Below are 13,057 nucleotides of genomic sequence, written 5' to 3' on the forward strand. Positions count from 1 at the left end.
GCCCCTGGTGTTTCCAGCTTTCCCTTCATGATGTGGGACCTCCACCCTATGAGCAAGCTGGAGCAGGGACAGTCAGGGCCCCAGATTCCTGGCCTTCTGCACTTGGAGTAGAGCTGCCACCACTGAGTGGGGCTGGGGTCGGGGAAGGGAGACCAGGTCTTATGGCCATGCCTGTCTGGAGTAGAGCTTCTGGGTGAGACAAGAAACACCATCGGTCTGCCCTTCCCAGGGTGAAACGAGAGACTGAGAGCTGGGAGGAGGGGGAGCCCCACCTTTTGGCCACACCTGCCCAGAGTGCACAGGAATAAAGTTTCTGGAGCTGAGGATAAAGGAGCAGGTCACTGCTCGAATGCCACAGACTCTGTTCTTACTGAGATGGAATGGATTTTCTTGAATGAACATTTCTACATTTGCTGTATGCCCTTAGGACAGTTTCCACAGACTAAATAATTGTACAGTTTTTAACAGTTAATTTAGGGGGGAGAGGTCAGCTGAGTCCTTACTCTGCCATTCCAGAAGTCCCCTCTCTCTGTATATTCATGCAACTTCCTGTGAACATACAATTACTTCAAAATAGAAAGATTTTCAAAAACACAGCAATAATTGGTTGCAGCATTATAGGAACCATATGATTTGGTCTTTACATTCATAAAGTGAAAAAGAAATGGGAGTGTTCCATCTTCAGCATTTGGCAAGCATCTTGGAAAACAGAATGTCAGCATTCTTAAGAAGCTATGTTTCATGTTACTGAAGGGCATGTACCAAAGGACATCCTGCCTCAGTCTAGTGGAACACATGAGTTCACTTCCTTTTCCATGTGTGGTGTGTGTGTATGTGCCCACTCTTTTTTATATATATATATCCTTAATGTACAATTGCTTGAACAACATTATGGTTAGTAGACTCCTCCATTATCAAGTCCCCCACACACACCCCATTACAGTCACTGTCTATCAGCATAGTAAGATGCTATAGAGTCACTATTTGTCTTCTCTGTGCTATACTGCCTTCCCTGTGCCCCACCCTCTACATTATGTGGGCTAATCGTAATGCCCCTTTTTCCCTCTTATCCCTCCATTCCCACCCATCTTCCCCAGTCCCTTTCCCTTTGGTAACTGTTAGTCCATTCTTGGGTTCTGTGAGTCTGTTGCTGTTTTGTTTCTTCAGTTTTTTCTTTGTTGTTATACTCCACAGACAAGTGAAATCATTTGATACTTGTCGTTCTTTGCCCGGCTTATTTCACTGAGCATAATACCCTCTAGCTTCATCCATAGTTGTTGAAAATGGTAGGATTTGTTTTCTTCTTATGGCTGAATAATATTCCATTGTGTGTATGTACCACATCTTCTTTATCCATTCATCTACTGATGGACATTTAGGTTGCTTCCATTTCTTGGCTATTGTAAATAGTGCTGCAATAAACATAAGAGTGCATATGTCTTTTTCAAACTGGGCTGCTGCATTCTTAGGGTAAATTCCTAGCAGTGGAATTCCTGGGTCAAATGGTATTTCTATTTTTAGTTTTTTGAGGAACCTCCATACTGCTTTCCACAATGGTTGAACTAGTTTACATTCCCACCAGCAGTGTAGGAGGGTTCCCCTTTCTCCACATCCTCGCCAACATTTGTTTTGTGGGTATGTGTCCACTCTTAACTAGGTATGTCTTCATCCCCTGTAGGTTCGTTCCATTGTGTGGAATATGGATGACAGCAAACTGGTTTCTTGTGGCACAGATGGTGCTGTATATGAATGGAATCTGTCCTCAGGAAAGAGAGAGACAGAATGTGTGATCAAGTCCTGCAGCTACAACTGCGTTACTATCTCCCCTGATGCCAAAATTATCTTTGCTGTTGGATCAGACCAGACCCTCAAGGAGATTGCAGATTCTTCGGTGAGCCCCCCCTTGGGCCTCTCTCTGGGCCACTGCAGTGACCTGCAGAGGTCAGCCTCCCAAGTTTACAGAAGGGATGGAGAGAGGGCTGTGAGAACAGGGTCCCTGCTTCCTAGGATGAAACCTGGCTCCTCATTCCTTTCAGGTCAGCTCAGTCATTGCTACTTCTGGAGTCTCCTGCCCAGTGCCTGACCTGACTGGGTTAAATTGGGCCCTTTTCCATTTTTGTTTTGCTTGCTGTCTATAACTTCTCTTCCACCTTCCAGGCCTGGAGGTTGGCAGCATCTCTAAACTGCATGTTTATCTTTGATCAACTTCATTCCTGGGGGAAAATCAGAACTACAGTTACTGTGATCACCTAGGCTTGCCACCATATTCATTTGAAGGCCCCAAACTCTGAAATTCCAGAATCACCATTCTTAGCTCCAAATAGGCAAAGGAAGAGAGAAGAACTGAGCAAGGATACTTCATACAAATGTGGCTGTGTCCTTCTGCAGGACCCAGGGACAGCTGGTCTGCACCGGTTCTCTAGCTTTCCTTTGCTGCTTGTCACTCACCTGGTGCTGGGGCCCAGGAAAGTGCAGAGATGCCTCAGCAAGCTGCTCTCACACAGGTCTCTCTGTGAGTGGAACACAACTTGGAGGAGGGTGTCTCTCCAGTGTGCCCCCAATAGCTTAGTCCTGATTCTGGGGTGGCTTTTCAGTGCTGCCCCAGAACAAAGTTCCTTTAGGGCAGGACCACAGTCCACACCTCTTGGTGTCCCTACCAGCCAGCACACTGCATGGCCCACTGCAAATATTCAATAGCTGCTTGGTGGGTAGGTGGGTGGGAAAGGGAGTGATGGATGGGTGGATTAATGAATGAAGGAATGAATGAGTTCCCTGATAGTATAGTTTTGCTTTTATGGACTTTAATACATGTTTGCTGAATAAATTTATGATCCACACTCCATTCTTAGTTTGAGATACATGATTGCACAGCAGATGACTCATTCAAGAGCAGAGACTCTAGAGCCCACCACTTACTAGGTGGGTGAGTTGAGGCAAATTACTTGCCCTCTCTGTGACTCTGTTTCATCATCTTTAAAATGGGACAATAGCAACTATCTCCAGAGGTTTTTGTGAGGACTGAATGAGCTACACATGTAAAAGCCATAGAACAGTGCTTAGCATGTAGTAAGTGCTGCTGAAGGTCTCCTTCTACTAGTGTTATTCCTAACTCCTAGAACTGATCATTCATCAATCAGGCAGCCAGGAAGTAGTTAGGTTGTGCCTTTTATGGGCTAAGCACTATGCCAGATGCTACAAGGAATAGAAACATTTTTTAAATACAGAACTTGCCCTAATACTGCTGTTAGAGGAATGGAAGAGGATAACATGGAGACACTGGGGATAGGGCTCAGCCCCTCACCCTGAACAGAGCTGTCTGTGTTCTAGGTCCTGCGAGAGACGTCAGCATTTGATGTCGTCTATACAGCTGTTGTCATCTCACATTCTGGGCGCATGATGTTTCTGGGCACCTCGATGGGAAGCATTCGTGCTGTGAAGTACCCTCTGCCTCTGCAGAAGGAATTCAATGAGTACCAGGCCCATGCTGGTCCCATCACCAAGGTGAGAAGGGGCCCTTTCCTCAGGGCCCTTTCCCAGAGTTGCTTCTCCACGCCCACCCTCCACATTACCATCTTCATCCCTTCAGCCTTCCAGCTTCTTTTCTCTCTGCTTTTTCCTTCTCTCTCCTTATTTATTCATCAAACCATCCATCCAATAAACATTTATTGGCTACTAATATTTTTTGTTTAAACTACTCTCAGGAATTTACCCTAAGAAATAATCAGACACGTATGTAAAGATTTATGTACCAGGTAGTTCACCATAATATTATGCATGTAATGGGCCATTTGGGAGGTGCTGGGAGCCCACCCAGCTCCCCTCTACCAGGCCATCGTGCTCATCTCCTGAGTGCTACCTGCTGGTGGCTCACAGTTCTCCTTCTCCTCCACAGAATTGCCCTGAGCAAACAGGGATCATAGCCCAGGAGATGTGTCTCTGCCTCCCCCTCAGGGTACGAAGGCCCTCCCTGGAGGTAATCACATGAATACACACTGGAAATTGTCCCTTCATTCTCCCTTCTAAAAAAGTGGTGACTGTGTGTACCTGGAATCCTGAAGAACAGGCACTGAGAAATGTGTATCTCTCCCCACCTCCCCTCTCTTATTCCAGACTGAACACCACCAACCCTGACATTTGTAATTATGTCCTAAGCTCTATATGGCTTACTACAGCTACTGTCCTTATTAGGAAAGGATTCTTCATTATCAGCAGGAACATTCCTGCCCTGAGCCTGGGTCTTGGGTCCAAAGTAAATTACAATAACATAGTCCCCCCTCTTCTCTTCAGATTTACTAAGTTTTGTGGATAGTGGGTTTATTTTTCTGATTATAAAAGCAATGCATATTTCTTTCAGAACTAGAAATCCTCACAATGATATAATCATTAATATTTTAATGTATTTTCTTCCACTCTTTTATCTATGTATAACGTGTGTGTTAAATAAGTTGAGATCATATTGCATGTATACTCTTATTAGCCTGCTTTTTTAACAATGCTATGCTAAGCATTTTTCCACATAGCTAAATATTTCTCAAAAGCATGATTTTAGTAGCTTTATAATTTGATGTCATTTGATGGACTATAACTTATTTGGCTTTTCTCTTACAACTGGGCAATTTAAATGATCTTATGAACTCTAATGAATATCCTAGTCTGCGGATTTTTGTGGGCATTTCTGATTATTTCCTAAGGCTAAATTCCTAGACAGATGTAGAATTCCTGAAAGAAAGAGCATTGCCATTTTTAAGATTCCTGACACATAATGCTGATGGTGAGAAGACGTTCACGTAGTTGATCATGCTTTCACTTTTGTTTTGAGATAATTAGAGACTCACAGGACATTTTAAGCCCAGGATCCTCCAATGATTACATCTAATGTAACTGAAGTATGACATCAAACCAAAAGATTGACATTGGTACAAGGTGTGTGTCTGTGGCAGTGCCATTTGTAACACTCATAGACTTGTGTGATCACACATGCAATCAAGACTCAGTGCTTTTCCATCACCACAGCGAGCTGCCCTTTATAGTCACACCCGTCGCCCTCGCCCAGCACCATCCCTAACCCTCAGCAACTACTAATTTGTTTTTCATTTCTATAATCTGTCATTTTGAGAATATTATATAAATGGAATCATGCAGCATGTGACCTTTTGACAATAGCTTTCTTCACTCAGCATAATACCCTCAAGATCCATCCAAGTTATTTCATGTATCAATATTTCACTCCTTTTTACTACTGAATAACATTCCATGGTATGGAGGGACCACAGTTTAACTATCTACCTATTATAGGATATATGATTTTTCCCCCAGTTTTTGGCTATTACTAATAAAGCTGCTATAAATAATGATATCTAGACTTTTGTGTGGACCTGAGTTTTTATTTCCCTGGGTTAGATGCCCAGGAGTACTATTGCTGGATCATATGGTCAGCATATGTTAGTTTTTTTAAGAAAATAACAACCTATTTTCCATTCCCACCAGCAGCGCATGAAAGATCTTTTCTCTGTGTCATTGCCAATATTTGGTGTCACTCTGTTTTGTATTAGCTGCTCTAAGAGTGTGTAGTAATATCTCATCAGAGTTTTAATTTGCTTTTCCCTAATGGCTAGTAATGTTGAACATCTTTTCATGTGCTTACTTGCCATCTGAATTCCCCTTTGATGAAATGTCTCCATATCTTTGCCCACTTTATGGTTGAATTGTTTGGGTTTTTTACTGTTGAGTTGTGAGAGTTCTTTATACATCATAGGTAAAAACTGACTCTTAAGATTCCAAATCACAGGGAATGTAGACATAGTCTTGCTTCTCTTACTCATTAACAGAAGCTCTTGAGGGCTCCTCTCTCATTCTTACCCAGGTTTGAGCTGCCTTCCCATAAGGCTGTGCCCAGGGTTGCCTAGAGGGAGGACTTGCATGGTAGAAGCTCAGTCCTGGTCACCCGTCCATGGCCTCAGAAAGCCTCCTCTCCATGATCTTTTCCCGCAGATGTTGCTCACCTTTGATGACCAGGTCCTGCTGACCACTGCAGAGGACGGCTGCCTGTTTACCTGGAAGGTCTTTGATAAGGATGGCCGGGGAACCAAGCGAGAGAGGGAGCTGGGCTTTGCCGAAGAGGTGCTTGTTACCAAAACAGACGTGGAAGAGAAGGTAAGAATCAGATCTAATGAAAGGGGACATGAAAATTCCTTACTAGACTGTGTGAAAATTCCCAGAACTGACATTTGAAGTCCTGGCCATCCTGGCTGCACCCAGAACCCAGCTCGGACTCCTAGGGCTCCCTGCATTTTCTGCCCATGCCACCATGCTCCCCTCTTCACTGCCACCTGATGTTTTCACTCTCACATCACCTGTCCTTCTGCCATGTGATCTTCCTGACTTATTCTATGCTCTGCTTTCCCCCTGTGAGCTAGCTTCCATCTTCCTGTTCTCTGAGGTGAGGAACCATGACTTACAATTCTCCTGTATGACCAACAGTTTTAGCACATGCTAGTAAACTGACAAACTGAATATGCCAGTTGTATCTGTGAGACTTAATAACTGCTCGTGGAGCCTTCTTTAGAAAAGAAAAAGAAAAGAAATACATGAAAACATCCCTGAAACCCATTCCTTTTAATAATAAAACAAGAGAAATAATAATAACCAGCAGTTTTTAGATTTGCCATGAACCAGGCATTATGCTTATTATTTTACAAGTTTTTTCTCTTTAAATCTCACATTATCTCTGTAAAAAAGTTAGGGTTATTCTTCCCATGTTTCCAGATGTTTGTGTGGGGAGATTGAGTGACATGTCCAAAGTCACTGAGCTAGTAAGTAGTAGGACCAGATTTAATCTAGAGCCCATTGTCTTCATCACTACCCCAGAGGGCTTCCCTGCTGCTAACACAGTACCCATTCTGCAAAGACATGGTTGAAGAGCTTCGACATGGTTGAAGAGCTTCGCGTGCACAACTCTGTGCTACACTCCCTAAGGAAGTAGCCAGAAGGATGGTAAGTTCATGAGGCTTACAGAGGATGGCAGAGCTATGAACTCGCTGCTGTTTATCCAGACTCTAACATGCATTTATTGAACACCTACTGTTTGCTAGGCACAGGGAGACATGTGTAAAAAGATAGGCATGGGCCCTGTAATCAGGAAGCTAACAGTCAAGTGAGGCATAGGCAAGTAAAACCATCAGAACACAATGCAAAAGCAACCCCCATGCAGGGTGATAGGCCCCTGGCATTTCTGGAAGACCCCTTCTAGAGCTCCTTGGAACTTTCTGCAGGGAAGGCAAAGTGGGAGGAAAGGATGAAGGAGAGCCTGTGAGAGCTGGGCTCTGCCCTACTATAGGCAGGCAAATATGTCTCCTCCTCTTCTTTCTTCTCTCTGCTTTCTCCACCCTTCCTCCCAGAGGGTAGGAGAAAAGACCAAATAGGAGATGCAAGGCTGTACCAAAGGCCTGAGGTGTCTGGGCTGACCCTTGACCGCAGCCCCCAGCTAGGCCTAACAGAACTGCTGCCAACCAAGCTGGAAGCAACTAGTGTATGTTCTGCTCACTCCCTAAAACTTTTTTCTCTCTCCATGTTAGTGAGACCATGCCTTTATTCCCTGTAAGCCTCTCTGTTCCTCCCCAGCTCCCTCCCTGGCTTTTCCTCCACCTGTCTATAAAAGTCACAATCCCCCGAATTCTCAGCTTTTTTTTCCTTTATATTCTGTGACATTTGACGTAACCAATCTCTCAGGCCATGATTTATCCCTACCCTCAGTCTTCATTTATTCATTCATCCCATTTGTATTTACAGAGGGTTCTGTGGTACACCAGATACTGGACTAAGTCCTGGGATTACAGAAAGACAGACAGGGAGGGTCCTTTAGCTTATAGCCCGGATGAGCTACAGGTAAAATGAAAAGGGAATTAAGTGTGTCATGGGTGTTATGAAGGAATGGCACTGTGGAGGTTCAGGAGAACAGGCCCTGGCCCAGGCCACGTGGTGCCAAAGGAAGTGAGCCTCAGATGGAGCCTTTCTGAACAAACAGGAGAGGGTCTTGCATATCAGGGGAAGAGTGTGTGCAGAGGGATGAGAGAGGTGCTCTGGGGAAGCTGCTCCTACTAGGTGGGGCTGGAGAAGAGAGGGTGTGCTAGAGAAGAAGCTGGGGAGAGGCCATGAGGGGCCTTCTACACCATGTCTTAGACTTCAGAAATTGTTCTTAAGGACTAGTTGATAGATTTAAATTAGGGAATGACTTGATAGGACTTGCATCTTGGAGAGACTACTGTGCAGAAACTCAGAGAATGGATTGAGGAAGGAATGTGAGCAAGTGCCTCAAATGCAACATGTCAAAACCAATCATCCCCAGCAGTAAATGTATTCCACTCATCCAGGGCAGACCCTGGGGCTGCTTATTCATCGGACAGACATTTACTTAGTGCTGAGTTAAGTTACTGATTCTGTGTTAGGCTCCTGGGATAAAGCAAGATAGGCCCAGTGCAATCATCCAAGTGCAGTGAATGGTCTAGGCCCCCTCATCTTCACCCCACACCCAGTCAGACACCCTAAAACCTCTGTCTCAAATCTTCCCATTCCACTCTGTTCCCCCTGCCCCACCTCCATTCAGGCCCTTACCATACTCTGCCCAGACTGTGTGGTCCTCCTCCTGCTAATCCCTCTGCCTTCAGTCCTTCTCTAACCTGTGCTGCACACTCATCAAGAGGTATTTCTAAGGCCAGAGTCAGCTTCATCAGGTAAGCTGTGGGCCTGAGGAGGCCCTCTAGGAGAAAATCCTAGTATCTTAGCATGGCCTGCAGTGACCTGGATGGTCCAGTGCGGCCTCTGCCTCCCACCCTCACCAAGTCACACAGTGCCCTGACCGAGCATCCTCACTCTTGGCCCCTGATTTACCCATGCAACTTGTGTTCATCCCTCGTCTTAGTACTTTCCATGTGCCATGCCAGGTCCCTGCTGGTCTGCTGGCCAGGAATCCAGGTGCCAGGACCCTGCTGGCCAGTAATACAGAAATGAGCATCACACGTTCCTTGTCCTCTAGTTGTCCACAGGTGGAGGGGAGAGAGACCAGAGAAGATGAGATAGGGATGCACAGGTGATCACAGGTGAGCAAGAAGCAAACACCTGTGTTCTCACTGTCTGTCGTGGAACACAGTATTTCTATAAAATAGTATCAGTGAATAAAATGGATTGAAGGAGAAGACACTAGACATAGGAACCAACAAGGCAGGAATAATTAGGACCTAAATTAAAGTATAACAGTCAGGCCAGAAGAGGCCTAACAGACATTGAGAGGAACAGCTGACACTCCTGGGAAACTATTAGCTTTGGGCACTTGTTACAACTCATAGTGATATGTTTATTTGGCTGCCTCAGTAGACTGTAAGTTCCATGGGGGCAGGAATCATGGTTCAGTAAATATTTTTCAAGTGCCAACTATGCATTGGGCACTGTTCTGGGTATTTGGGCTACATCAGTGCACAAAAGCAACAAATATTTCAGTCCTCATGGAGTTTCAGTTCTCATGGAGGAAGAAGACGAAAGACAATAAACAACAAAAAAAGATATATCAGAAAGTGCCAAGATCTAAGAAAACAATACAAAGTAGAGTAATGGAGTCATGAATGCTGGGAATGGGAAGAAGGGGTAGCAGGATTAAATAGTGTGGTCATTGAGCAGGTGACATTTCCACATATTGGAAGGAGATGAGGGGGTCATTCACATGACGCTTGGCCCTGAATATACGTCATGAGGGTAAAGGAAGAAGCGTGTATGTCTCCTAGCTTTTAGTCCGTGTGTCTTATAGAACAGACGACAAGCTCTAGCTCAGACACACGAGTTGGGGGCAAGGCAGAGCTGCAGATCTCAGGGTGCTTGAGGCCACGGGTTTGAATATCCCAATTCACCCACACTGAGAATGTTCGTGATTCTGGTGTCCTTCTTCCAAAGGCTCAGATTATGTTGGAGCTGAAGACCCGGGTGGAAGAATTAAAAATGGAGAATGAGTATCAACTTCGACTAAAGGATATGAACTATTCTGAGAAGATTAAAGAGCTAACAGATAAGTTCAACCAGGAAATGGAATCCTTAAAAACAAAAAACCAGGTCTGTGTGAGAGGCTGATCCGACACTCAACAAATAACAAGAAATTTCCTATTTACTCAGTATGGAACTGGCATATGCTCAAACAATACAGAATATGATAATGTGTGATCTTAAAGCATAATTGATAACATGGAAATGCTTACCACAAAGTGCTAAGTGAAAGAAAAACAATATAAAACTCTGTCATGAATAAGATTAATTAGATAAAATACACAGAACAATTTTTAAGAATATAGCTAATAGTGTGATTATCTCCGGAAGTTTGGATTATGGATAATTTAAATTTTGTTCTTTATATTTGGCTATAATTTCCAAATTCTCTCCAGTGAGAATTTATTACCTTTATCTTCAAGAGAAATTTATTTAAAAATAAAATGAAAAGGAAACAAGAAAAATAAAGTATAGAAAGGGAAGCACTGGCAGAATGTTGATCTCCAGTTATCAGTAGGCTAAATAAGATTAGCCGAAATGGTCTTCCTGTAGTTAGAGTTGGTCTGGGACTCTCCCAAATAACTTCTTTGTTCTGTACAAATCTCCTTGGCCCTTCATCCAAGACTCCCAGTTTTTTCCTCAAGGGGTTTTTGTTCTTTCATGTTATCTCCATGGGTTAGAGAGTTTGGTTTAAAAAAAAAGCCCCGGCTATTAATTTTATTACTTAATTCATTTAGTCAACTAAGATTTATTTGATGTCATCTGTAAGCCAAGTACAAAGGTAGGGCCTGGGGATGGCACCCACCTTCCTATAGGGAGCTTTCCTGCTTGATTAAAAAAAATACTTCCTTAGAAGCTGAGACATTGATGGATAATCCAAGGATTTAGTTGACAGCAGTGTGCGGACAACAGATGATTCAAATGATCCTTTTTATACCTAAAAATCCATTTGCTACATCTCCAAAACTGAACTCACTGACAAAGCCCATTTAATAGGAAGGATATAAATAGCGAAAGTATAGGAATTTTGGAGCAGAATATAGTGTAAATAAAAAGTGATAGCTTGCTTATTGTTCATAGAATAACAATATTCTATGGGGTCTGAGACGTGAATTCTGGTCTTGGTGCAAAATAAGGTCTGGAGAAATGTGAGTGAAAGAGAATGTCAGTTGTGAAATGTGTTCTCATAATAGTGCTTTCAGCAGATGTATAGAAATGAGAACATTTGTCTCTGTTTTAGGTTTTAAAAACAGAAAAAGAAAAGCAAGATGTACTGCATCGTGAACACATTGAAGACCTGCTGGACAAACAAAGCCAGGAACTGCAGGACCTGGGTGAGTCCACCTGGATGGTTGCTTAGGGTCAAAAGTCCGAGACGCAACCGAAGTCCCAGTGATGCGGCTTTATCTATAAACAGGCTGCATTTATTCGTGAAACTCACTATGGTTTTTACTCCTTGTATTTACTCATTCATGAATCACAAATTCAATGCCTACTGCGTGCCAGTAGGAGGTACAGGAAAGTGCAGTTTGGAGCCCTGTAGACTGCTGTGGGTCCCAGACTCACTACATCCTTACTGGGTGCTCTAGGGAGTCAGCTAGCCTCACCAAGCCTCAGTTTACTCTCCTGTAAAATGGGGGCACTGGTACCTATTTTGCACATTCGGGACATTCTTTTTGGCCCTGAACCCCCAAGCACCCCTCTTCGCCTTCCTGGAAACCTTTCTTCCTAGAAGGGAGAGAGTTCGGCTGCCTGATGAGACAGTGGAGTCAGGGGCTGGTGAGTTCAGTGGGCAGGCACTTGAATCTTGGCCTTGGAAGCAGGTGCTCTAGTTGGTGCTAGAAGGGGGTGGAAAAGGCTCCAAGGCTCCGGGGTGTCCCCGGGATTGGTGCTACTGTCCCACCTGAACTAAACTTCCTTGCTTCGCTACAGAAAGTTGCAACAACCAAAAGTTGCTTCTAGAATATGAGAAGTATCAGGAATTGCAGCTCAAGTCCCAGAGGATGCAGGAGGAGTACGAAAAACAACTTCGGGATAATGATGAGACCAAGAGCCAGGCCCTAGAGGAGCTGACCGAGTTTTATGAGGCCAAATTGCAGGAGAAAACCACCTTCCTGGAAGAGGTACTCTCAGGAAGCCACGCTGTGCATCCCCCTCGCAGTGCCATCCTGTGGGCCTGGCCTGTGAACCACCCAAAGGGCTTCGGGAAGCCTGACCTCCTCTTCCTTACACTCCTTCCTCTCTACATGTGTTTCCCTGCCCTTGTTTTACACATGTATGTATCTGTTTCCCTGGAGACCGGGGGACTCTCAGAGCTGGTAGAGGCTCAGTGTTTGAGCCTGAAATTCTTGGGATAGACTGTGTCATACCCACTGTGCTGTCCTAACAGGACTTGCAAACCTTAAAAACTGGGGAGACCATTTTAGAAGAAGCCTATAGAACCTGTAGAGCAACAAGGGCCCCAAACAGTGGGGAAGGTGGTTGTCTGAAACCCCTTAGCAACTTCTTACATCTTACAAGATGTAATCATTCTTCCACTGACTTAACAAACGCAGTGTTTTTTTGGTTTACCAGCTTGAGTGCTAGGTGACCGAGAGAAATAAAGCAGAGGGTCTGGTCTCAGTCAGTGAGGGAGGCTGTCACGTGGATGGAGCCTCACAGAGGCTTGCACAGGCTAGTGGGGAATGCGGCCAAAGGCACCCACTGCCCAGGCCTGGGCAGTCAGGGAAGGCTTGTAGGAACTAATGAGATCCAGGAAAAATACAAGTTAGAATTAACAGGGGATGGGGAAATGCAGGAGGGCAGGGCATCCAGGCAGACCAGAGTCATTGAGTTTTAAGCAGTTTGGGTTGCCAAATTACCTAGTTTTCCAAGATGAAGGAAAAAACTGAGAAAAGCCAGCTGTCCTCCTTTTCTGTGTGACATGGTGGCAGGTGGTTTAATGTATGTGAGGGGGCAGGAGAGGCAGGAGGTGTGGAGTCCTTTTTGAAGAGAATGAGGAAGGGAGTGACCAAAAAGAGGACCGGCAGGT

The 13,057-nt window shown here is 44.5% G+C and overlaps 1 protein-coding gene across 5 annotated transcripts in view; it reads left to right on the forward strand.

The window, feature by feature from the left end:
• CFAP57 (cilia and flagella associated protein 57) overlaps window positions 1-13,057 on the forward strand; it is a 63,139-nt gene that overhangs the window by 26,646 nt on the left and 23,436 nt on the right. For 4 of the 5 annotated variants that reach the window (XM_073233766.1, XM_037002288.2, XM_073233768.1 and 1 more), the window contains 7 exons: window positions 1,679-1,891; window positions 3,328-3,501; window positions 3,893-3,973; window positions 5,992-6,153; window positions 9,940-10,095; window positions 11,267-11,360; window positions 11,959-12,149. In XM_073233766.1, the coding sequence (XP_073089867.1) occupies window positions 1,679-1,891; window positions 3,328-3,501; window positions 3,893-3,973; window positions 5,992-6,153; window positions 9,940-10,095; window positions 11,267-11,360; window positions 11,959-12,149 (1,071 nt within the window). The remainder of the gene's footprint in view (window positions 1-1,678; window positions 1,892-3,327; window positions 3,502-3,892; window positions 3,974-5,991; window positions 6,154-9,939; window positions 10,096-11,266; window positions 11,361-11,958; window positions 12,150-13,057) is intronic. The other variant, XM_037002289.2, reaches the window with a different exon arrangement.

The sequence above is a fragment of the Manis javanica genome, chromosome 4 (assembly GCF_040802235.1).
Source record: "Manis javanica isolate MJ-LG chromosome 4, MJ_LKY, whole genome shotgun sequence".
NCBI classification, from domain to species: domain Eukaryota; kingdom Metazoa; phylum Chordata; class Mammalia; order Pholidota; family Manidae; genus Manis; species Manis javanica.